This window comes from Salvelinus alpinus, chromosome 1 (assembly GCF_045679555.1).
Source record: "Salvelinus alpinus chromosome 1, SLU_Salpinus.1, whole genome shotgun sequence".
NCBI lineage: Eukaryota > Metazoa > Chordata > Actinopteri > Salmoniformes > Salmonidae > Salvelinus > Salvelinus alpinus.
In genome coordinates, this window is record NC_092086.1 from 111510081 (window position 1) to 111536172 (window position 26092).

Below are 26092 nucleotides of genomic sequence, written 5' to 3' on the forward strand. Positions count from 1 at the left end.
CAGGAACAGTAGAGGTCCTAGTATGAGCCCAGAGGGACACCACATGACATCCCCTTAGTCTCAGATAGAATCCAATCAATGTCACAGACAGAGAGCTTCAGGTCAGCTACCCAAATATCTTCCTGTTGGAGGTTGTGCTGACCTGCTCTCCTAAAGGAGGTTCTGTGCCCCAAGCTGGAGCGCTGGCGTCTGGCCGGGGGAGGCCTGTTCCTGGTCAGGTGGACATCTAGGAAGTTCTCCCTTTCCACCAGGTCCAGGCCCGCAAGCAGACTGCAACACAATAACATAACAGTAACTAATCTTACAACTCAACCAAGCCAACATAATCTTTGTTTCTGTGAATAATCTATTGATCTCAATCTCTCGAACTGACTTGCGTCTTTCATTTTTCTTGAAACAATTATATTGAATTTATGGCTGATTAATCGACACAGCTCTACTACCCTTAATAACTCAATTGATAAAAAAAAGAAAACAAAAAGGTTGTTTCTGTGTCTGACCTTTCGTTGGGTACGCTGGTGGTGGCCTCGGGGCACTGTACGGTCTCCGGTCCGTCAGGGGAGGGGGTTTCAGTGGTGGAGGCTCCTGCTGGCTGCCTCTCCATCTGCAGCTCCTCAGTCAGGGGGTGCTCCAACATCCAGCTAGCAAGCACCTCGATGGTCCGCGAGTCTACCTCACCAGCCACACCTGGGGTCAAAGGTCAAGGAGAGGTAAGAGATCAAGTCCAAGTGAGGGGACACAAGCCCTTTTTTAAAAAGGGGGATATTGCATAAAGGCAATGACAATAGAAGTCAAAGTCAATCATTTGAAAGGGACACATTATACAGAGTGTTAGATTGGAAAGTTTGTGATGGAAGTACATTCAATCCAAACTAATATGGGGAAGAAGGACGACAGTACTAGCGAAGGAGTAAAGAAGTCAAACAAAAGTGTGAGAGACGGAGAGTGAGGGTCCTATTGAATCTAATTCAACGACTACGTTTATAGGATAAGTATAAAATAGAATTTGTATTGAAAACATGCACGTGCGGATTCATGTGCTTAACCAAACAGTGGTGTTTACAATTAACCTGAACTGTATATGAATCAATATCAATATCTAAAATGCTTTCTCACTATACAGTAAAATGAGATAAAGTAGTCCAGAAACCTGGTTAACAGGGCTTAATTGAGAGGAGCCAGACAGATTTGAGTGGGGTACAGTATGCCAAGGAGAGGGAACAGAAAATTACCATTTGTATCACCGTGAGCCTATTATTTCACATATTTGCTGGCTGATTTGAAAAAGTTAAATTCATGAATCACGATATATAATTTTTCGATTATAATCTAATGAAAAAAATGCCTAACAACATCTATGTCTATTGTAAATCAGGAGTTGGAACCAGTTCAGGGAACAAAATCAAAAACCAGAAAATAACAAAATTTTTAGAGGAACAGAATCAGAACCGGGAATGAAAGTGATCTATACTGTTCCGGAACAGAACCGTTTTTTTAAAAAAGCATGGGAACCGGTTAATAACGTTATTTTATGTTTTAGGATTTATTTTCCAGTCCACAAAAAAACGAAACAAAGCGCCTATGCAAAGCCTTCACTCTGTCACTCAGAAACTTCTTCCAGTATCTGCCTGCCAGCTGAAAATCTTTGCCAGTGTGTGTGCAGGTTACCTGTCCCTCCCTCTCCGAAGCATAGGCTACTGTATCCTACTGATGTAGCAGCGTGATTCAGAAATTAGAGAGAGATTTTTTAGTAGAGAAGAACGGAATTAACTTTCTCAATGCTAATTAAGGATACTATAGTTATCACGTTTCACATTGGATTTATTAACTACAAAAAGGTAAGATGTGTTTTTAATTCTGGTGCCGCTCTGCACACACAAGCTTGTTAGCTAGCTACAGTAACTCTTGTCCAACATTAAGCCAACTCTCGGGAGTTCAAAGACATTTTAAAGTTCCTCCATAGAAGTCGCTCCTCCATAGGTATAACTCTGCGGGCCTAATTCATATAATGCATGTCATAACAAGATGCCCAGCTCTTCAAGCGAAGCCTTCTCCTCCAACCTCTCTCGCTCTCTCCCAAACCAGACAAAAGTTCAGTCGCATCTCGTGCCCTACACTTGTCTGTCCATCACGCATGTAAACAACTATAGCTTGCCCGCACCATAGCAAGCTGCTCTATCCGCACTGATTGGTGAAGTAATTTAACGTCGAGCTAAATGTAAAAAAACCCATAGATTTCTGAGGTTTAAAAACCCCCAATATAAACTAACTTTCTTATGGGTCCGAACCGGTTCAGAACGTTATTTTCCTTGTCAGAACAGTGGAATGGAATTAATAAAATAATGGTTATTTTCAGAACGAAACGATTGGAAAATAATTTTGGTTCCAACCCCTGATTGTAAAATACTAGTGTCTATACTACGCCACGTTTCGATCGACCGCATGCAAAGAGGAAAGACATAGGAGTAGGTCTAAAAGAAAGAAACCCAGACCCCTCTGGAAAAGCAGGAACTAGCCTACAACACAGGAAGCGGATGGAGCACACAGTACACACCACACTAAACACACAGAGCGCAGCGACAGCAATACCTGCTGCCTCCATGGCCTTGTAGATATGTCTCATAGAGAAGCCCATTTCTAGTAAGCGGACTGGGACAAACATTTGAAGCCGTTCTAGAAATTGAGGAGAAAAAAAAGGTAAAAGAAAAACAAGCCAACAAATCTGTCATCGACACTAAAATGTTTGACATGTCATCATACAATGAAGGCAACGACAACTTCCTATCGGGCTGAAATGCAAAAGTATTTCAGTCGTAATATACTGTAAATAAGGTATTTGGTTTTTTTAAATTTTGAATACGTTTGCAAAAATGTATAAAAATCTGGTTTTACTTTGTCATTATGGGGTATTGTGTGTAGATTTTATGAGGGGAAAAAAATATTTAATCAATTTTAGAATAAGGCTGTAACGTAACAAAACGTGGAAAAAGGGAAGGGGTCTGAATACTTTCCTCGAATGCACTGTACAGTACTATTGCAGTAACAGCACTCAAAGTCCTTACAAACAAAAAAAGTTAACTTATTTTACCACAGGAAGTCCCTAAATTGATTTGCAGAACAGTGTGAACTCATTGAGCAGGCTGCACCTTTCTCAAAACAATTGTCACCATCCTAAAAAAAATGATTTGGTTTTATACAGAAAGAACTGGATGAATTCTCTATGTAGAAGGGCTTCCTGCTGTTCTATTTAGGACTGTTACTTTTCAACACAAATTCATGGTTCCATTCAAGCAATGTGAGTAGATGAAAAACTGATTTCATGCAACCAATCAACTCTTCATATACACAAACTCTGGTTGTCAAAGCACCCATAACACAAATAACCAGGTGGACAATGAACATTAGCTGGACATGTCATTCAACATGCCATGACATGCAACAGGCAGACATAAAGTTCCTCGTGAGCAATACAGTATCTATCCTGTCCTGTTATTGACGGAGCGGAGTTGATCTGTAGCCTGCTCTCAGATCTGTCTGCGCCGTATAGCCAACTGCAAACGTATCTGGGACCAGGCTAGTTGGTCCGTGTTGCTGTGTGACTGGTTCTGTTATTGAATGAGATGGGCAGCACACCAAGAAAAGGCTGTTTACACATGCAGATCAATTCTGATCTTTTGCCACTAATTGGTCTTTTAACCAATCAGAGCTGATCTTTTGCCAATAATTGGGCAAAATATCAGAATTGGGCTGCCTGTCTAAACGCAGCCAAATTGCCTTCAATCTTCCATGTATTTCTCTACAAGCGTTTTTCTTACCCGCGCCACGGCTCCTGGCCTGAGTATTAGCGCAGGGCTCCATGAAGCTGGTCTGCTGCTCTGTGAAGCCCTCACAGGAAGACGAGGTGGCCAGGCCGAAGCCTGGACCAGGACCGTGCAACATGGGGGGGTTATTAACCAGGCCAGCCAGGGTAGGGAACCGTGCTAACACCATCCGCCTAGAGGAAGCCAAGCCAACAACACAGTGGTAGTGGGCTGCATTTAGCACAAAGACAGCTGAGATACAGAGACACCGCTGGTTGTGTGTCAGGACTAGAAGTTCCTGGACAGAGGGAGCCCACAGAATGGAGTACAGTGACAATAGAGGCTTCCAATTCTCTTCATAGCCTCATCATCAGAGGTAGAAAACGTTTGTTACATTTAACATGTAGGGCCGATTGCTCCATTGAAAATGTCCAGGAAACCGCCTCATAGAGTTGAACTGTGCTGTAAGTCTGCTTGTCTTTGGGAAGCCAGCAGTTAGATCAGAACCAGGCAGAGCTGCAGCAGAGCTGAAGCCTTGGGAGGGTTAGACAGAGCACAGTCTCATTTCACACACTCACCACCACTCTGAGTCTTCTGTGTCTCAGACGAGCTGCCTACTGATATGGATCTGGAGCAAGAACATCAACAACCCAGGCTGTCAATGGAAAGTGTGCGTGTGTGTGTGTGTGTGTGCGTTCGTGTGTGTGTGTGTGTACCCTGAAAAGGACTGAGAACTACTGTGATTCAGACATTAACCTTCATTAATGACTAAACGTACCATAACATAGAAATAAAATGACATAGTTTCTATGTATGGATCTGTACTCACTGCAGGAGGTTGATGGGGAGGAAGGGGTTAAAGTTCTCCAGGCCATCAGCCTGCAGCGCAGAGAGCAGAGAAGCAGCCAGGTCATTGGTGGAGGACGAGGCAGAGGCTCCGTTTGATTGACCGAAGATGGCGGTGCCCTCTGACCCCGTGCTGTAGAGAGACACAGAGCTGGAAGACTTTGACAACGGCTGGGACGATGAGTGGTGACCAGGCTCTACAGGAAGAAATTATTTAAAATTATTTAAAATTATTCTTCAGCGGCAGAAACAAGCTGGATTGCAAGAACTTCAATTTTGAACAAGTCAAAAAAATTAATAAAAGAATTTCGTACCACTCGTTAAGCTTATCCTTTCACACAATAACCCAGAGAGAAATATGAAGCCATATTCGACTGGCCAAAACAGAGGACTATACGTCTATTCTGAACATTACATCTTCTATAACTCAATAATAACAGTACTAGTACCCTTCCTGTCTTTGGCTCCTTTGTCCTCCTGCAGTCTGTTGAGAGTTCCTTTGAAGATTAGGACCTGAGCTCTCTCCAGGTCTGACAGGGCAACACTCTGTTTGATAGGGCAAGGTCGCACAGCCCACTTCACCATGCTCCGCACCATAAACTGTAGCACAGACCTAGGAACACCATCATGGAAATACTGGAATTCAACGACAGAGTTATGCTAGATAGTAAAAAAAAATAAAAATAAAATGTTTTGCTTGTTTTTAACTGTATATGTAAATGTAATTTTATTTGGGTTTTTGAAAAGCACTATATGAATCATATATATATACGTATTATATTACAAATTTGTTTTTGAAAAATAAATTCAAAATCAATCTACCTCATTTCAGCAGCGTTGCTGTCTTCTCCAGCCGAGGCAGGGCTCAAACCAGAGTCCCCTGGCTTAGCCTGGTCAGGGCTGCTACTGGTCAGGATGGCAGCAGTAGAGGGGTCTTGATGCTTGGGCACCAGCAGCAGGTCAGTAAACTTCCCACAGCTGAGGATGACAGCCAGGGACTTTAAGGCTCCCAGCAAGAGGTAGGAAACCCTTACAGCCCGGAGCTCCAGGGAGAAGACATCTGGCTGGGGCTTGGTCTGATGGGGGGACGGGGGAGGTAGGGTTGGGGTTGGAGTTGGGGGGCAGGAGGACGAAGTACTACCCTCCTCTGGCTCGTCACAGGACTCTGAGAGAGCTCTAGTTGGGGACGGGTGACTGTTCCTCTCCCTCTCTCCTTCCCTCTCCTCCTTCTCCTCTGTTAGCCCTGTGCCTCGTTCAATGTCATCATCGTCCATCATGACGCGGGCGATGTCTTCATCTAGCCTGCGTTCCAGCACGCTCCGAGGGATGCTACATCCCTCCTCTTCCTGCTCGGAGGAGCAGCTTTTCCTGGTTCTCCCTGCGCCTCCTCCTCGTCCCCGGGCTTCCTCCTGCTCCTCCAGGAGGCCAGTCAGGAAGATCAGGTCTAAGAGGACAGAGGGTTTGAGGCCTCGGAATCTGCTGACGTCACACTGGGGCACGTCACAGGGCTCCAAGGAGGAGAGCGGGGTGTCGCTGGGTGACCAAGAATTCAGGAAGCTTTGGTTAGTGGTGAGAGAACCAGGACATGAAACAGATGGAGAGGGAGGGAGGGAATGAAGGAGGGAGGACAAAAAAAGAAGAGAAACAAAAAGGAAGAAAAAGGAAAGGTAAGAAGGGTGAATTAGGTAACCGAGGGAAAGACACATGATTAAAACAGAACAGAAATAAACAGAAAAGAAAGAAAGACAGACATGCACAACAGAACATGATGGAACTGTAGAGAGACAGAACAGGATGGAACTGTAGAGAGACAGAACAGGATGGAACTGTAGAGAGACAGAACAGGATGGAACTGTAGAGAGACAGAACAGGATGGAACTGTAGAGAGACAGAACAGGATGGAACTGGAGACAGACAGAACAGGATGGAACTGTAGAGAGACAGAACAGGATGGAACTGGAGACAGACAGAACAGGATGGAACTGGAGACAGACAGACAGACAGACAGACAGACAGACACAGGGCTAGAGATCAATTAATGATACAGATATTGTAAGACATCCATTGTTGCTTTGCTATCACACAAGTCTGGAAATAAACAGCACTGTGCATGAAAACAATTCTCTACAGTTGAGTGTGTGTGTGTGCGTGTGTGCGTGTGCGTGTGTGTAATCTCTACTGTAATACCTGACAGAGAGGTCAGCCTCCTCCCATTGAAGCTTGGCTAGGGGGCTTCCTTCCTTCAGTACCCCCAGCAGGGTGGCCCTTCTCCCACTGGGTTTGTGCAGGCAGAGCCCCCCTGCCCGAAGCCCACTGTCCACTCCTCCGATCAGGGCCAGCACCGGCCACACCTCAGAGCACAAAGCACCCAGCTGAGTCTCAGAGAGGCCTGAGGGTCCCGTCACCAAGTCCCCTGGGTCTACAGTCTCCTCTCCAACACAACTCCCGACCTGCTCCTTGTTCTTCTCCCTTTCATCAATTCCTTTAGGTCTCGGGCCTGCTGGATTTGACAGAAATCAGATTTTAAAGAAATCATTGTTGAATAGTGAGTTAGTTTGAGCTCTTTCTCTATTCTGTGAACGTATTCAGGTGTGTGAATTTGTGACTTGTTTTGGTAATCAGTGGCTGTATTAGAGAGGGACAGGTTTCATCTCTTTTCTGAGTATATATAACCAACTTCTCAGCGTACTTCATTCTATATCTAGAATATATAGAATATATATATATATCTATATATTCTATATCTAGAGGACTCCTGATATCGCCAGGAGTGATTATTTGTTGTGGTCTAGTACTGTCATTTTCCTAGCTAGGACCAACTACTTTAAGTGCTGCCTGTCTTCCCAGTGGTCTACTTGGTGTGTGAACTGATGACTGCTCATCAGATAGTTGTTGACACATCAACCAGGGTCAAGGGGCGGGGCAATGTGTGACTTGTTTTGGTAACCAGTGGCTGTATTGGAGGGGGGAGTGGTTTCACCTCTCCTAGGCAATCAGCAATTAGTACAGGGAGGGGTGCTCTCCTCGTCTGCTAGGCAATTGGCAATTAGTGTTAGTTCTTCATACTCCACTGGTTTCTCAGAGGCAGCTGTAAGTTCTTCCCGAGTTGTTCGTGGAAGGCTCCACACCACTCTCTCAGTATATTACCTAGTTATTTATAGATTCTCATTTTGCTCTTTGTAGCTCTGTGTGTTTTCTATACCTGTTCGCTCCTCTCCCTGTAGGCGTTACAGACACTCCTCACCTCTCGGCTGCTACCCTTATAATTTAGTGTACCCCGCGCGCACAAACCATGGAATTCTCAGGTCTCTGGCAGCGCTTGGAACTGCCGATCTGCGATCAAGAACGCAGAGTTCATCTCAGCCTATGCTGCCCTTCAGTCTCTTGACTTGTCCCTGACAGGGATCACCCCAGAGAACACTGCTACTCCAGCTGCTCTTTCTTCATCTGACTGTTTTCTCTCATAGTCCGAGAGCATCTGGTCGTCGCGGTGGCGGCACACGTCTACTCATTTCTCCTCAGTGGAGATTTCTTTCTCCCTCACCTGTCCATCTCCTCATTTGAATTCCACATTGTCACGTGTCCACTCACGCTTAACATTGTCATCTATCGACCACCAGGTACCCTGGGAGAGTTCCTCAATGAGATTGACACCTTGATAAGCTAATTTCCTGACGATGGCTCACCGCTCTTCGTACTTGGTGACTTCAACCTCCCGACATCTGCCTTCGATTAATTTATTTCCCCTCCTTGCCTCTTTTGACCTCACCCTTTCCCAATCCCCTCCAACTCAAAAAGCAGGCAATATGCTTGACCTCATCTTTACTAGAGGCTGCTCGCCTACTTATCTCACTGCAACCCCTCTCCAGGTCTCAGATCACTACTTTGATTTCCTTTCCTCCAACCCTGACCACTCAGCCGCTACCCAGATGGTCATGTGAGGACGTAATCTTCTCTCTCTCCCACTACTCTTTCCTCTTCTATCATCTCTCCCTTCTGCTAAATCCTTCTCCCTCCTGTCTCCTGATTCTGCCTCTTCGACACTATTCTCCTCATCCCATGATTTGCACTGTCCCCTTTCCTCCAGGTTGGCTCGGGCCTCCCCTCCTGCTCCATGGCTGAGTGACTGATTGCGAGCTTACAGAACAGGGCTGCGGGTAGCTGAGTAAAAATGGAGGGAAGTAAACATGGAGGAAAACTAAACTTCCAAAGGACCTATTATCCTTTCAGTCCCTTCTCTCTACTGTCTCTTCCTCTGTATCCACTGCTAAAAGCCACTTTCTATCACTACATTTCAAGCTTCTGCCTCTAACCATAGGAAACTATTTTCTACTTTCTCCTCCCACCTTAATCTTCCACCCCCTCCCGACATCCGCTACTCATTCACTCAGCCTACTGAGTCCACTGGTCTCAACTCACACAGAACTTACCCTAAGCCTTGACCTCTTTCTCCCCCTCTCTCTTAACTAGTGAGGTCTGGCCTCCAGACAACCTGCCATCCTCCCTTCTCCAGACTATCTCCCATTCCTGAATTCCCTCACCACTGGCGCTGAGTCCCCTCTGACTTCAAAATGGCACGAGTTGCTTCCCTCAAGAAACCAACACTAATCATCTGACGTCAAAAACTATAGACCTGTATCCTTTTCTTTCCAAAACACTTGAGGGTGCTGTCTGATCAACATTCTCATCTCAGAATGATCTTGACCCTAACCAGTCACTCAACCGAGACTGCTCTTCTCTGTGTCACGGAGGCTCTCCGCACTGCCAAATCTGACTCTCTCTCCTCTGTTCTCATCCTCCTACATCTGTACGTTGCATTCAACACCATGAACCATCCGATCCTCCTCTCCACCCTCTCAGGGTTGGGCGTCTCAGGCTCTGCAGGTCTCTCCTACTAGGTGACGTGGAGAGGATCTGTGTCTGCACCACGTACTCTCACCACTGGTGTCCCCCAGGGCTCGGTTCTAGTCCCTCTTCACTTCTCTCTATATACCAAGTCAGTCGGCTCCGTCATATCATTGCTATGCGGGTGACACTTAAATATTTTTCTCCTTCTGACACCCAACTTGGATGTCGGCCCACCACATCAAGCTCAACAAGACGGAACTGCTCTTCCTCGGGGGGAATGCCTGCTCGCTCAAATACCTCTCCTTCACGGTTGACAACTCCAGTGTCACCCTCCCAGAGTGGAAAGAACATTGGCGTAACTCTGGACAAAACCCTGTTGTTCTCTGCAAACATCAAAGCAGTGACTCGCTCCTGCAGGTTCATGCTCTACAACATTCGTAGAGTATGACCCTACCTCACACAGGAATTGGCACAGGTCCTAATCCAGGCACTTGTCTTCTCCCGTCTGGACTACTGAAACTCGCTGTTGGCTGGGCTCCCGCTTGTGCCATCAAACCCTGAAACTGATCCAGAACGCTGCAGCGCTCGTGGTTTTCAACCTTCCCAAGTTCTGTCACCTCGATCCTGCGCACGCTCCACACAACCAAGACCGTGGTGCTTACCGACAGAACAACGAGAGGAACTGCCCCTCCCTACCTTCAGACTAAGCTCAAACCCTACACCCCAACCTGAGCATTCCGTTCTGACACCTCAGGTCTCTTGGCACTCCCGCTCAGCCCAGTCCAAGCTCTTCTGTCCTGGCACCCCAATGTTGGAACCAGCTTCCCCCTGAAGCTAGGACAGCAAAGTCTCTGCCCATCTCCCCGAAAACATCTGAAACCCTACCTCTTCAAACAGTATCTTAAATAATCCTCATCGTGACCCCCCTCCCTCAAATAAAAATATACAAAAATAACAACCAGCACTTGATACGTTATTGAGGAATAATGTACTTTCTGCCGGTGAAATGTAGTTGTCCCACCTCGCTATTTTGAATGTACTAACTAAGTCACTCTGGATAAGAGCGTCTGCTAAATGTATCATACTGCTAGTGTGTGCGCCCAGTGGCTGACCATGTTTGACAGTCCCCAGGCCTCCCTCCTTCATGAGCGGTCCTATGAGCTCCAGCCGGCTCTGCATGTGCTGGTTGATGTGTTGTGTCCAGTAGCCGTCACACTGGTGCAGCTTGCGGAGGAGCTGAACCGTGGCCTCCAGCAGTACTGTGGTGCGGGGGGAACACAGTGGTTCACCAGGCAGCAGGTCACTGGGCATGCCTCTCATCTGGAGGTCACACAGTGCCACCTAGGGGTAGAGCAGGGTAGTGGTGAGTCCTACTTTAGTCCATTGAAAGCAGACTGATAGCATTATGCTTGTAACTTCAAAATGTTTCATAGACATCTACCTTGTATTAAAAGAGCCAATTAAAGACACACACACACACCTTCTCTCCAGGGTTGCTGCTGTAGAATAACACACAAGGGTACAACTCTGTGGCCTCCACACCTTCAAAAGCCAGTTTAGGCTCCTGTCAACAAGACACAATATTAGGCATGTCCTAATGATATTCAGACAAATATCCTATGCCTGCCAGCAACAAATGTAATGGAAATGGACAATAAAAGTGTTATTGTATCGTAATAATTGCCTTTTAAACTGAATTTAATTGGGTTGAATTTAATTCCCTTCCTCCCCAGGCTGTAAAGTATACAGACCTTGTTGTTCTTGGCAAAAGAGATGGTCCTAGCCTCCATGTCCAGGACACAGGTGATGGTGTCACCCTGAGTGAAGGATGGCAGGGCCCGGCCCAGCTCCCCTCCGTGGTACAGACTACCGCTGTAGGCTCGGTACAGCCACATGTCCGTGGTGGTGCGGTGGTTGTAGTCCCGGATGGGCCAGCGAGACACTCCGATACAGGTGCCCTCGTTCCCTTTGTTCTCCTTGGTGATGTTGAACTGGAGGAGGGCGATGAAGGGGAATTAGGAGGATACAATGTTGCCCGATTTATATGATTTAATGTATTTATGTATTTAATCATTGTGTATGTCTGACATCATCATTGACATTGTAGTCAAACTGTACAGAATCACTTATCTACAAATCACCGTGCATCCTAAATACTTCTTAGTATGATCAAGATTACCTACATGTACATATTACCTAGACTAACCGGGGCCCCCGCACATTGACTCAGTACAAGTACCCCCTGTATATAGCCTCATTACTGTTATTTTACTGCTGCTCTTTAATTATTTGTTACTTTTATTTAACTTTTTTTTCTTAACTTCTTAAAGCATTGTTGGTTAAGAGCTTGTAAGTCAGCATTTCACTGTAAGGTCTACTAACCCTGTTATATTCTGCGCATCTGACAAATCAAATTTAATTTGATTTTTGATTAGCGATTCTGTGCCTCACCTTGAATCCTAAAATACTACTACTCCGTACGATCAAGATTAGAGATTCTGTGCCTCACCTTGCTCAAATGGATCCTCTCAAAACACACTGATTAACTAGTACAGACAGTCTACCGTCCATAAAAACCAGCCTGAGGTGATGGAGTGGCAAGGCGTTAGCGACGAGGCCGTACCCCTTCCCTCCTGATCCATCGTATCTTATCCTGTACATTTTACTCATTAAATAAAGTACTTTAATACCTCCCCCTTACCTTCCATATGAAGCAGCCGGAGTTGATGGCTGTGGTGGCGAGGCCGTAGCCCTTCCCTCCTGATCCATGAGACAGGACGTTGCCGCTCTCCAACGAGCAGCAGATCAGCTTGTAGGGGTCAAAGGAGAAGTCTCCAATAGGAATAGACTCATCTTCACTCCCTGGGTCCTGGAACAGCATGAACATGTATACCATTTAGCATATGCTTTTATCATAAGTGACTTAGAGTATAGTAAGTAAGTTCATGACCCATGACCTTTTAAGCTACCAACTGAGATACACAGGACCACATTACTCAAACTCAACACCACACCAAGTTCATAAAACGTCCATGATATTGTTACTGTGAATACCCTGTTGGAGCTCTCTGCTGTTTTCTCTTGGTTCTTCTTCACAGCTAAAGGCTCCTCCCACATACACACTGAGAGAAGCCCAAACAGCTGATCAACAATCTGAAGGGGAGGGAGGGGGAAAAAAGTAAGTTCCATTCTTTATAACTGGCAGGTACAGTAGAAAACTCTGTGGTCTCAGACAGACAGACAATAGAGACAGTAGAATACTCTGTGGTCTAAGACAGACAACAGAGACAGTAGAATACTCTGTGGTCTCAGACAGACAGACAACAGAGACAGTAGAATACTCTGTGGTCTCAGACAGACAGACAACAGAGACAGTAGAATACTCTGTGGTCTCAGACAGACAACAGAGACAGTAGAATACTCTGTGGTCTCAGACAGACAGACAGTAGAATACTCTGTGGTCTCAGACAGACAACAGAGACAGTAGAATACTCTGTGGTCTCAGACAGACAGACAATAGAGACAGTAGAATACGCTGTGGTCTCAGACAGACAACAGAGACAGTAGAATACTCTGTGGTCTCAGACAGACAACAGAGACAGTAGAATACTCTGTGGTCTCACCTGTTCAATCTGTGCTGTATCAGAACAGGCCGGTAACAGACCTTCCAGAATGTGGAAGGCTAGCAGTTTGGTTCTCAAGTTCCGGAATCGTGGAGAACCTAATGGAAACGTCACATCTTAATTTCAAGCAGCTGATCAAGTTATATTTGATTAAACATTTTAAAAGGTGATACAAGTGCAGAGACATGACACATCCCCACAATTTTCCGCAGTGTAAAGAGAATCAAAATGGAATTGTTGACTGCGTTCAGCCCTTACCCGAAGAGCACTTGTGTGAGATGATGGTCATGAGTGGATCGATCCACTTGATGAAGGCAGAGACTCGCTTGGTCACCCTTAGCGACAGGATACGCCTCAGGAATACCAAGAAGTCAGCGAGCTGAGACTCGATGACCCTACTGCTCCGCACCACCTCCATCCCTACAGAGAAATGTAAACTGTGAAGGTTCATCACACCTGACATTATGTCCAGCTAACATCTCATACTGGGCCACAACAATGGCGTTGAGGAACAGTGAATACTTAATTTTTTACACTCAGAACAAACACACATTAGTCATAACCGACCTGTCAGGTTCTCTCCCTTACCTTACATGATATGTTTAGCTGACTGATAAATGTAGGCTTTGATGTTTGTAATGGCTTAATTAATTCATGCGTTTGGTGGGAGGGGCTTCCCCTACAAAAGGAGCCTCTCATATCAAGAGGGAACCTTTTTAATTGAGCTGTTGATGGGGCAGTACTGTTTAGCTGTCCCCATAATGTATACTTTAGTGGCAGTACTGTTTAGCTGTCCCCATAATGTATAATTTAGTGGCAGTACTGTATAGCTGTCCCCATAATGTATACTTTAGTGGCACTACTGTTTAGCTGTCCCCATAATGTATACTTTAGTGGCAGTATTGTTTAGCTATCCCCATAATGTATACTTTAAGTGGCAGTACTGTTTAGCTGTCCCCATAATGTATACTTTAGTGGCAGTACTGTATAGCTGTCCCCATAATGTATACTTTAGTGGCAGTACTGTTTAGCTGTCCCCATAATGTATACTTTAGTGGCAGTACTGTTTAGCTGTCCCCATAATGTATACTTTAGTGGCAGTACTGTTTAGCTGTCCCCATAATGTATAATTTAGTGGCAGTACTGTTTAGCTGTCGCCATAATGTATAATTTAGTGGCAGTACTGTTTAGCTGTCCCCATAATGTATACTTTAGTGGCAGTACTGTTTAGCTGTCCCCATAATGTATACTTTAGTGGCAGTACTGTTTAGCTGTCCCCATAATGTATACTTTAGTGGCAGCACTGTTTAGCTGTCCCCATAATGTATAATTTAGTGGCAGTACTGTTTAGCTGTCCCCATAATGTATACTTTAGTGGCAGTACTGTTTAGCTGTCCCCATAATGTATACTTTAGTGGCAGCACTGTTTAGCTGTCCCCATAATGTACACTTTAGTGACAGTACAATTCTTCTTTCAGAATCACTATGTAAATAAACCCTTGTACAGAAGTGCTTTTGCGGCTCTGCCATCATTTTATTTGGTAGAGTTCAAGGTTAATGTAGGCTTAAGTTTCAGCTCATGTTTTTCAGTTTAGCCTTCTGGCCTACTCTATGCGACAAATAGGTCATCTCCCCCCTATGATGTCCTATGTTGTCCATGGAATTTAAAGGCCTAAGTAAAAGTAAGTATTTTCCCCCTCTAACGTTGCCTCACCCTCTTTCCGGATCCTCTTGGTGGAGGTGTCCTGGTCTGCTTCCTCTGCTGCCGTGTTCTCCAGCGCCTCCTGCTGGTGGACCATGTGTAACAGACTCTGGAGCTGCTCACGCATCACATCCAGCAGGGCCTGAGACACGTCCAGAGGCAGAGAGTCCTCACACGAACTGGGAACAGAACAGAACACAAACACACACACACAGAGAGGGTGGACTTCAGTTAGGCGGCAGGTAGTCTAGAGGTTAGAGAAGCCAGGTCTGCAACTAGAAGGTCGCTGGTTAAATAAATACATCTGGTGGGATTCTAAGTATCCTAGACGCCATATTCTGCTGTTGTGCACTAAGCAAGGTAGCTACATAACGATCAGCGATGGCCAGCATCTCCAGCAGGCCAGCTCCACTCGGCAGCATTCTCACCTAGCGTCCTAGTTCCTTTCCTATTTCCTTTCCTCATCCCTGTCCAGTCTACTCACCTAGCAGCGATGGCCAGTATCTGCAGTAGGCGGGCACAGGCCAGTTTTACGGCTTCATTCAGCAGCATGCTTCCGGACACAGAGGCTGCTAGCCAGCGCTGGTTCATCAGAACACACGTGTTGTCTGTCAGCAACGACAGGATCTCCAGGATGCCAGACTTACAGACCACCACCAGATCTACTGGCTGGTAGTGGAAATTCAAGGCAAACACTGTGGCCAACAGCAGGGGCTGGTAGGAGCCTGAGAGAGAGAGGGAGGGAATACAAAAAGGGTGAACACACTGCTAGCCTGATCCCAGACCTGTTTATGCTGTGGAGGCAACTCCTATGATCGAAATGGGGTAAGACAGCACAAACATATCTGGGATCAGGCAAGGGGAAATCACTGTCAGGGATGGATATATGAATGTGTGGAAGCAGACCCTGGAGTCATGTTACTGTAGCCAGATCTGTTTGTGCCGTCTTGCCAATGGCCAAAAGAGTTGGCTATACGGAAACCAACAGATCTTGGACCAGTCTAAAGTAAATGTGTTATATAATATTTGGACCCCAACCTGTCTGTTCCCTCTCCAGGAGGACCTTCTGTCTCAGGACTCGGACCACCTGCTGGTAGAGGGTGTGGGCAGCAGACTGTAGCTCTCTCTGGGTAAACATAGACGCTGACTGGGTCCCAGACTGGGGACAGAAACACATCGGTATAACATTAAAATACTACACAATCAACTTGAAATGACTATTGTCACCTGGCAGAGCTAGATCTCAGCAGTTGAGTATTTAGCACGTGCCAGTGAGTCTCGTCCTTGTCAGCACACAGTAAAGACTTACTGTTCTACATGTGATGGGTCCCCTTCCCCTTCCTTAACGCATTGTTCAAACTACCAGCGTCAACTTTTTAAAATGTATTTTATTTTACCTTTATTTAACTAGGCAAGTCAGTTAAGAACAAATTCTTATTTACAATGATGGCCTACCATGGAACAGTGGGTTAACTGCCTGTTCAGGGGCAGAATGACAGATTTTTACCTTGTCAGCTCGGGGATTCGATCCAGCAACCTTTCGGTTACTGGCCCAACACTCTAACCACCTGCTGCCCCAACTTGTTTATGTTTGCTCAAGTAATTACTATTTACTACTATGGTGGGTGTCCCTGTGCAGTGATGATATGTAACTGAATTTACAGTGTAGTGGTTCATCTGGTCTACCTTACAGTGTAGTGGTTCATCTGCTCTACCCTCACAGTGTAGTGGTTCATCTGGTCTACCCTCACAGTGTAGTGGTTCATCTGGTCTACCCTCACAGTGTAGTGGTTCATCTGGTCTAACTTAGTGTAGTGGTTCATCTGGTCTACCTTACAGTGAAGTGGTTCATCTGGTCTACCCTTACAGTGTAGTGGTTCATCTGGTCTACCTTACAGTGTAGTGGTTCATCTGGTCTACCCTTACAGTGTAGTGGTTCATCTGGTCTACCTTACAGTGTAGTGGTTCATCTGGTCTAACTTACAGTGTACTGGTTCATCTGGTCTAACTTACAGTGTAGTGGTTCATCTGGTCTACCCTTACAGTGTAGTGGTTCATCTGGTCTACCTTACAGTGTAGTGGTTCATCTGGTCTACCTTACAGTGTAGTGGTTCATCTGGTCTAACTTACAGTGTAGTGGTTCATCTGGTCTAACTTACAGTGTAGTGGTTCATCTGGTCTAACTTACAGTGTAGTGGTTCATCTGGTCTAACTTAGTGTAGTGGTTCATCTGGTCTAACTTAGTGTAGTGGTTCATCTGGTCTACCGTACAGTGTAGTGGTTCATCTGGTCTAACTTACAGTGTTGTGGTTCATCTGGTCTAACTTACAGTGTTGTGGTTCATCTGGTCTAACTTAGTGTAGTGGTTCATCTGGTCTACCCTTACAGTGTAGTGGTTCATCTGGTCTACCCTTACAGTGTAGTGGTTCATCTGGTCTACCTTACAGTGTAGTGGTTCATCTGGTCTACCTTACAGTGTAGTGGTTCATCTGGTCTAACTTAGTGTAGTGGTTCATCTGGTCTAACTTACAGTGTAGTGGTTCATCTGGTCTACCTTACAGTGTAGTGGTTCATCTGGTCTACCCTTACAGTGTAGTGGTTCATCTGGTCTACCTTACAGTGTAGTGGTTCATCTGGTCTACCTTACAGTGTAGTGGTTCATCTGGTCTACACTTAGTGTAGTGGTTCATCTGGTCTAACTTAGTGTAGTGGTTCATCTGGTCAACCTTACAGTGTAGTGGTTCATCTGGTCTACCTTACAGTGTAGTGGTTCATCTGGTCTACCTTACAGTGTAGTGGTTCATCTGGTCTAACTTAGTGTAGTGGTTCATCTGGTCTACCTTACAGTGTAGTGGTTCATCTGGTCTACACTTACAGTGTAGTGGTTCATCTGGTCTAACTTAGTGTAGTGGTTCATCTGGTCTACCTTACAGTGTAGTGGTTCATCTGGTCTACCTTACAGTGTAGTGGTTCATCTGGTCTACCTTACAGTGTAGTGGTTCATCTGGTCTACACTTACAGTGTAGTGGTTCATCTGGTCTAACTTAGTGTAGTGGTTCATCTGGTCTACCTTACAGTGTATTGGTTCATCTGGTCTACCTTACAGTGTAGTGGTTCATCTGGTCTACCTTACAGTGTAGTGGTTCATCTGGTCTACCTTACAGTGTAGTGGTTCATCTGGTCTACACTTACAGTGTAGTGGTTCATCTGGTCTAACTTACAGTGTAGTGGTTCATCTGGTCTACCTTACAGTGTAGTGGTTCATCTGGTCTACACTTACAGTGTAGTGGTTCATCTGGTCTAACTTAGTGTAGTGGTTCATCTGGTCTAACTTACAGTGTAATGGTTCATCTGGTCTAACTTACAGTGTAATGGTTCATCTGGTCTAACTTACAGTGTAGTGGTTCATCTGGTCAACCTTACAGTGTAGTGGTTCATCTGGTCTACCCTTACAGTGTATTGGTTCATCTGGTCTACCTTACAGTGTAGTGGTTCATCTGGTCTAACTTAGTGTAGTGGTTCATCTGGTCTACCCTTACAGTGTAGTGGTTCATCTGGTCTACCTTACAGTGTAGTGGTTCATCTGGTCTACCTTACAGTGTAGTGGTTCATCTGGTCTAACTTAGTGTAGTGGTTCATCTGGTCTAACTTACAGTGTAGTGGTTCATCTGGTCTAACTTAGTGTAGTGGTTCATATGGTCTACCCTTACAGTGTAGTGGTTCATCTGGTCTACCTTACAGTGTAGTGGTTCATCTGGTCTAACTTACAGTGTAGTGGTTCATCTGGTCTACCTTACAGTGTAGTGGTTCATCTGGTCTAACTTAGTGTAGTGGTTCATCTGGTCTAACTTACAGTGTAGTGGTTCATCTGGTCTAACTTACAGTGTAGTGGTTAATCTGGTCTAACTTAGTGTAGTGGTTCATCTGGTCTAACTTACAGTGTAGTGGTTCATCTGGTCTAACTTAGTGTAGTGGTTCATATGGTCTACCCTTACAGTGTAGTGGTTCATCTGGTCTACCTTACAGTGTAGTGGTTCATCTGGTCTACCTTACAGTGTAGTGGTTCATCTGGTCTACCTTACAGTGTAGTGGTTCATCTGGTCTACCTTACAGTGTAGTGGTTCATCTGGTCTAACTTACAGTGTAGTGGTTCATCTGGTCTACACTTACAGTGTAGTGGTTCATCTGGTCTAACTTAGTGTAGTGGTTCATCTGGTCTACCTTACAGTGTAGTGGTTCATCTGGTCTAACTTAGTGTAGTGGTTCATCTGGTCTACCCTTACAGTGTAGTGGTTCATCTGGTCTACCTTACAGTGTAGTGGTTCATCTGGTCTACACTTACAGTGTAGTGGTTCATCTGGTCTAACTTAGTGTAGTGGTTCATCTGGTCTACCTTACAGTGTAGTGGTTCATCTGGTCTACCTTACAGTGTAGTGGTTCATCTGGTCTACACTTACAGTGTAGTGGTTCATCTGGTCTACCTTACAGTGTAGTGGTTCATCTGGTCTACCTTACAGTGTAGTGGTTCATCTGGTCTACCTTAGTGTAGTGGTTCATCTGGTCTACCTTACAGTGTATTGGTTCATCTGGTCTACCTTACAGTGTAGTGGTTCATCTGGTCTACCTTACAGTGTAGTGGTTCATCTGGTCTACACTTACAGTGTAGTGGTTCATCTGGTCTAACTTAGTGTAGTGGTTCATCTGGTCTACCTTACAGTGTAGTGGTTCATCTGGTCTACCTTACAGTGTAGTGGTTCATCTGGTCTACACTTACAGTGTAGTGGTTCATCTGGTCTAACTTACAGTGTAGTGGTTCATCTGGTCTAACTTACAGTGTAGTGGTTCATCTGGTCAACCTTACAGTGTAGTGGTTCATCTGGTCTACCCTTACAGTGTAGTGGTTCATCTGGTCTACCTTACAGTGTAGTGGTTCATCTGGTCTACCTTACAGTGTAGTGGTTCATCTGGTCTAACTTAGTGTAGTGGTTCATCTGGTCTACCCTTACAGTGTAGTGGTTCATCTGGTCTACCTTACAGTGTAGTGGTTCATCTGGTCTACCTTACAGTGTAGTGGTTCATCTGGTCTAACTTAGTGTAGTGGTTCATCTGGTCTAACTTACAGTGTAGTGGTTCATCTGGTCTAACTTAGTGTAGTGGTTCATATGGTCTACCCTTACAGTGTAGTGGTTCATCTGGTCTACCTTACAGTGTAGTGGTTCATCTGGTCTAACTTACAGTGTAGTGGTTCATCTGGTCTACCTTACAGTGTAGTGGTTCATCTGGTCTAACTTACAGTGTAGTGGTTCATCTGGTCTAACTTACAGTGTAGTGGTTCATCTGGTCTAACTTACAGTGTAGTGGTTCATCTGGTCTAACTTAGTGTAGTGGTTCATATGGTCTACCCTTACAGTGTAGTGGTTCATCTGGTCTAACTTACAGTGTAGTGGTTCATCTGGTCTACACTTACAGTGTAGTGGTTCATCTGGTCTAACTTAGTGTAGTGGTTCATCTGGTCTACCTTACAGTGTATTGGTTCATCTGGTCTACCTTACAGTGTAGTGGTTCATCTGGTCTACCTTACAGTGTAGTGGTTCATCTGGTCTACCTTACAGTGTAGTGGTTCATCTGGTCTACACTTACAGTGTAGTGGTTCATCTGGTCTAACTTACAGTGTAGTGGTTCATCTGGTCTACCTTACAGTGTAGTGGTTCATCTGGTCTACACTTACAGTGTAGTGGTTCATCTGGTCTAACTTAGTGTAGTGGTTCATCTGGTCTAACTTACAGTGTAATGGTTCATCTGGTCTAACTTACAGTGTAATGGTTCATCTGGTCTAACTTACAGTGTAGTGGTTCATCTGGTCAACCTTACAGTGTAGTGGTTCATCTGGTCTACCCTTACAGTGTATTGGTTCATCTGGTCTACCTTACAGTGTAGTGGTTCATCTGGTCTAACTTAGTGTAGTGGTTCATCTGGTCTACCCTTACAGTGTAGTGGTTCATCTGGTCTACCTTACAGTGTAGTGGTTCATCTGGTCTACCTTACAGTGTAGTGGTTCATCTGGTCTAACTTAGTGTAGTGGTTCATCTGGTCTAACTTACAGTGTAGTGGTTCATCTGGTCTAACTTAGTGTAGTGGTTCATATGGTCTACCCTTACAGTGTAGTGGTTCATCTGGTCTACCTTACAGTGTAGTGGTTCATCTGGTCTAACTTACAGTGTAGTGGTTCATCTGGTCTACCTTACAGTGTAGTGGTTCATCTGGTCTAACTTAGTGTAGTGGTTCATCTGGTCTAACTTACAGTGTAGTGGTTCATCTGGTCTAACTTACAGTGTAGTGGTTAATCTGGTCTAACTTAGTGTAGTGGTTCATCTGGTCTAACTTACAGTGTAGTGGTTCATCTGGTCTAACTTAGTGTAGTGGTTCATATGGTCTACCCTTACAGTGTAGTGGTTCATCTGGTCTACCTTACAGTGTAGTGGTTCATCTGGTCTACCTTACAGTGTAGTGGTTCATCTGGTCTACCTTACAGTGTAGTGGTTCATCTGGTCTACCTTACAGTGTAGTGGTTCATCTGGTCTAACTTACAGTGTAGTGGTTCATCTGGTCTACACTTACAGTGTAGTGGTTCATCTGGTCTAACTTAGTGTAGTGGTTCATCTGGTCTACCTTACAGTGTAGTGGTTCATCTGGTCTAACTTAGTGTAGTGGTTCATCTGGTCTACCCTTACAGTGTAGTGGTTCATCTGGTCTACCTTACAGTGTAGTGGTTCATCTGGTCTACACTTACAGTGTAGTGGTTCATCTGGTCTAACTTAGTGTAGTGGTTCATCTGGTCTACCTTACAGTGTAGTGGTTCATCTGGTCTACCTTACAGTGTAGTGGTTCATCTGGTCTACACTTACAGTGTAGTGGTTCATCTGGTCTACCTTACAGTGTAGTGGTTCATCTGGTCTACCTTACAGTGTAGTGGTTCATCTGGTCTACCTTAGTGTAGTGGTTCATCTGGTCTACCTTACAGTGTATTGGTTCATCTGGTCTACCTTACAGTGTAGTGGTTCATCTGGTCTACCTTACAGTGTAGTGGTTCATCTGGTCTACACTTACAGTGTAGTGGTTCATCTGGTCTAACTTAGTGTAGTGGTTCATCTGGTCTACCTTACAGTGTAGTGGTTCATCTGGTCTACCTTACAGTGTAGTGGTTCATCTGGTCTACACTTACAGTGTAGTGGTTCATCTGGTCTAACTTACAGTGTAGTGGTTCATCTGGTCTAACTTACAGTGTAGTGGTTCATCTGGTCAACCTTACAGTGTAGTGGTTCATCTGGTCTACCCTTACAGTGTAGTGGTTCATCTGGTCTACCTTACAGTGTAGTGGTTCATCTGGTCTACCTTACAGTGTAGTGGTTCATCTGGTCTAACTTAGTGTAGTGGTTCATCTGGTCTACCCTTACAGTGTAGTGGTTCATCTGGTCTACCTTACAGTGTAGTGGTTCATCTGGTCTACCTTACAGTGTAGTGGTTCATCTGGTCTAACTTAGTGTAGTGGTTCATCTGGTCTAACTTACAGTGTAGTGGTTCATCTGGTCTAACTTAGTGTAGTGGTTCATATGGTCTACCCTTACAGTGTAGTGGTTCATCTGGTCTACCTTACAGTGTAGTGGTTCATCTGGTCTAACTTACAGTGTAGTGGTTCATCTGGTCTACCTTACAGTGTAGTGGTTCATCTGGTCTAACTTACAGTGTAGTGGTTCATCTGGTCTAACTTACAGTGTAGTGGTTCATCTGGTCTAACTTACAGTGTAGTGGTTCATCTGGTCTAACTTAGTGTAGTGGTTCATATGGTCTACCCTTACAGTGTAGTGGTTCATCTGGTCTAACTTACAGTGTAGTGGTTCATCTGGTCTAACTTACAGTGTAGTGGTTCATCTGGTCTAACTTACAGTGTAGTGGTTCATCTGGTCTACACTTACAGTGTAGTGGTTCATCTGGTCTAACTTAGTGTAGTGGTTCATCTGGTCTACCTTACAGTGTAGTGGTTCATCTGGTCTAACTTACAGTGTAGTGGTTCATCTGGTCTACCTTACAGTGTAGTGGTTCATCTGGTCTAACTTAGTGTAGTGGTTCATCTGGTCTACCTTACAGTGTAGTTGTTCATCTGGTCTACCCTTACAGTGTAGTGGTTCATCTGGTCTACCTTACAGTGTAGTGGTTCATCTGGTCTAACTTACAGTGTAGTGGTTCATCTGGTCTACCTTACAGTGTAGTGGTTCATCTGGTCTAACTTACAGTGTAGTGGTTCATCTGGTCTAACTTACAGTGTAGTGGTTCATCTGGTCTAACTTACAGTGTAGTGGTTCATCTGGTCTAACTTAGTGTAGTGGTTCATATGGTCTACCCTTACAGTGTAGTGGTTCATCTGGTCTACCTTACAGTGTAGTGGTTCATCTGGTCTAACTTACAGTGTAGTGGTTCATCTGGTCTAACTTACAGTGTAGTGGTTCATCTGGTCTAACTTACAGTGTAGTGGTTCATCTGGTCTACACTTACAGTGTAGTGGTTCATCTGGTCTAACTTAGTGTAGTGGTTCATCTGGTCTACCTTACAGTGTAGTGGTTCATCTGGTCTACCTTACAGTGTAGTGGTTCATCTGGTCTACCTTACAGTGTAGTGGTTCATCTGGTCTAACTTAGTGTAGTGGTTCATCTGGTCTACCTTACAGTGTAGTTGTTCATCTGGTCTACCTTACAGTGTAGTTGTTCATCTGGTCTACCCTTACAGTGTAGTGGTTCATCTGGTCTACCCTTACAGTGTAGTGGTTCATCTGGTCTAACTTAGTGTAGTGGTTCATCTGGTCTACCCTTACAGTGTAGTGATTCATCTGGTCAACCTTAGTGTAGTGGTTCATCTGGTCTACCTTACAGTGTAGTGGTTCATCTGGTCTAACTTACAGTGTAGTGGTTCATCTGGTCTACACTTACAGTGTAGTGGTTCATCTGGTCTAACTTAGTGTAGTGGTTCATCTGGTCTACCCTTACAGTGTAGTGGTTCATATGGTCTACCTTACAGTGTAGTGGTTCATCTGGTCTAACTTAGTGTAGTGGTTCATCTGGTCTAACTTACAGTGTAGTGGTTCATCTGGTCTAACTTAGTGTAGTGGTTCATCTGGTCTACCCTTACAGTGTAGTGGTTCATCTGGTCTACCTTACAGTGTAGTGGTTCATCTGGTCTACCTTACAGTGTAGTGGTTCATCTGGTCTACCTTACAGTGTAGTGGTTCATCTGGTCTACCTTACAGTGTAGTGGTTCATCTGGTCTAACTTAGTGTAGTGGTTCATCTGGTCTAACTTACAGTGTAGTGGTTCATCTGGTCTAACTTACAGTATAGTGGTTCATCTGGTCTACCTTACAGTGTAGTGGTTCATATGGTCTACCTTACAGTGTAGTGGTTCATCTGGTCTACCCTTACAGTGTAGTGGTTCATCTGGTCTACCTTACAGTGTAGTGGTTCATCTGGTCTACCTTACAGTGTAGTGGTTCATCTGGTCTAACTTACAGTGTAGTGGTTCATCTGGTCTAACTTACAGTGTAGTGGTTCATCTGGTCTAACTTACAGTGTAGTGGTTCATCTGGTCTAACTTAGTGTAGTGGTTCATCTGGTCTAACTTAGTGTAGTGGTTCATCTGGTCTACCCTTACAGTGTATTGATTCATCTGGTCAACCTTAGTGTAGTGGTTCATCTGGTCTAACTTACAGTGTAGTGGTTCATCTGGTCTAACTTACAGTATAGTGGTTCATCTGGTCTACCTTACAGTGTAGTGGTTCATATGGTCTACCTTACAGTGTAGTGGTTCATCTGGTCTACCCTTACAGTGTAGTGGTTCATCTGGTCTACCTTACAGTGTAGTGGTTCATCTGGTCTACCTTACAGTGTAGTGGTTCATCTGGTCTAACTTACAGTGTAGTGGTTCATCTGGTCTAACTTACAGTGTAGTGGTTCATCTGGTCTAACTTACAGTGTAGTGGTTAATCTGGTCTAACTTAGTGTAGTGGTTCATCTGGTCTAACTTAGTGTAGTGGTTCATCTGATCTACCCTTACAGTGTAGTGATTCATCTGGTCAACCTTAGTGTAGTGGTTCATCTGGTCTAACTTACAGTGTAGTGGTTCATCTGGTCTACCTTACAGTGTAGTGGTTCATCTGGTCTACCTTACAGTGTAGTGGTTCATCTGGTCTAACTTACAGTGTAGTGGTTCATCTGGTCTAACTTACAGTGTAGTGGTTCATCTGGTCTAACTTACAGTGTAGTGGTTAATCTGGTCTAACTTAGTGTAGTGGTTCATCTGGTCTAACTTAGTGTAGTGGTTCATCTGGTCTACCCTTACAGTGTAGTGATTCATCTGGTCAACCTTAGTGTAGTGGTTCATCTGGTCTAACTTACAGTGTAGTGGTTCATCTGGTCTACCCTTACAGTGTAGTGGTTCATCTGGTCAACCTTAGTGTAGTGGTTCATCTGGTCTAACTTACAGTGTAGTGGTTCATCTGGTCTACCCTTACAGTGTAGTGGTTCATCTGGTCTACCCTTACAGCGTAGTGGTTCATCTGGTCTACCTTACAGTGTAGTGGTTCATCTGGTCTAACTTACAGTGTAGTGGTTCATCTGGTCTACCTTACAGTGTAGTGGTTCATCTGGTCTAACTTACAGTGTAGTGGTTCATATGGTCTAACTTACAGTGTAGTGGTTCATATGGTCTACCTTACAGTGTAGTGGTTCATATGGTCTACCTTACAGTGTAGTGGTTCATCTGGTCTACACTTACAGTGTAGTGGTTCATCTGGTCTAACTTACAGTGTAGTGGTTCATCTGGTCTAACTTAGTGTAGTGGTTCATCTGGTCTACCCTTACAGTGTAGTGGTTCATCTGGTCTACCTTACAGTGTAGTGGTTCATCTGGTCTAACTTACAGTGTAGTGGTTCATCTGGTCTACCTTAGTGTAGTGGTTCATCTGGTCTAACTTACAGTGTAGTGGTTCATCTGGTCTAACTTACAGTGTAGTGGTTCATCTGGTCTAACTTACAGTGTAGTGGTTCATCTGGTCTACCTTACAGTGTAGTGGTTCATCTGGTCTACCTTACAGTGTAGTGGTTCATCTGGTCAACCTTACAGTGTAGTGGTTCATCTGGTCTACCTTAGTGTAGTGGTTCATCTGGTCTACCTTACAGTGTAGTGGTTCATCTGGTCTACCTTACAGTGTAGTGGTTCATCTGGTCTA

The 26092-nt window shown here is 44.7% G+C and overlaps 1 protein-coding gene across 7 annotated transcripts in view; it reads right to left on the reverse strand.

The window, feature by feature from the left end:
- LOC139538912 (probable E3 ubiquitin-protein ligase HERC1) overlaps nucleotides 1–26092 on the reverse strand; it is a 111297-nt gene that overhangs the window by 38872 nt on the left and 46333 nt on the right. For 3 of the 7 annotated variants that reach the window (XM_071341508.1, XM_071341490.1, XM_071341483.1), the window contains exons 29-46: nucleotides 15858–15978; nucleotides 15304–15544; nucleotides 14832–14998; nucleotides 13376–13537; nucleotides 13118–13215; nucleotides 12549–12647; nucleotides 12196–12363; nucleotides 11246–11485; nucleotides 10975–11058; nucleotides 10607–10835; nucleotides 6834–7146; nucleotides 5469–6203; nucleotides 5096–5259; nucleotides 4630–4843; nucleotides 3816–3994; nucleotides 2590–2673; nucleotides 501–687; nucleotides 143–270 (exon numbers count right to left, since the gene is read on the reverse strand). In XM_071341508.1, the coding sequence (XP_071197609.1) occupies nucleotides 143–270; nucleotides 501–687; nucleotides 2590–2673; nucleotides 3816–3994; nucleotides 4630–4843; nucleotides 5096–5259; nucleotides 5469–6203; nucleotides 6834–7146; nucleotides 10607–10835; nucleotides 10975–11058; nucleotides 11246–11485; nucleotides 12196–12363; nucleotides 12549–12647; nucleotides 13118–13215; nucleotides 13376–13537; nucleotides 14832–14998; nucleotides 15304–15544; nucleotides 15858–15978 (3613 nt within the window). The remainder of the gene's footprint in view (nucleotides 1–142; nucleotides 271–500; nucleotides 688–2589; nucleotides 2674–3815; nucleotides 3995–4629; nucleotides 4844–5095; nucleotides 5260–5468; nucleotides 6204–6833; nucleotides 7147–10606; nucleotides 10836–10974; nucleotides 11059–11245; nucleotides 11486–12195; nucleotides 12364–12548; nucleotides 12648–13117; nucleotides 13216–13375; nucleotides 13538–14831; nucleotides 14999–15303; nucleotides 15545–15857; nucleotides 15979–26092) is intronic. The other 4 variants (XM_071341517.1, XM_071341499.1, XM_071341524.1 and 1 more) reach the window with 3 other exon arrangements.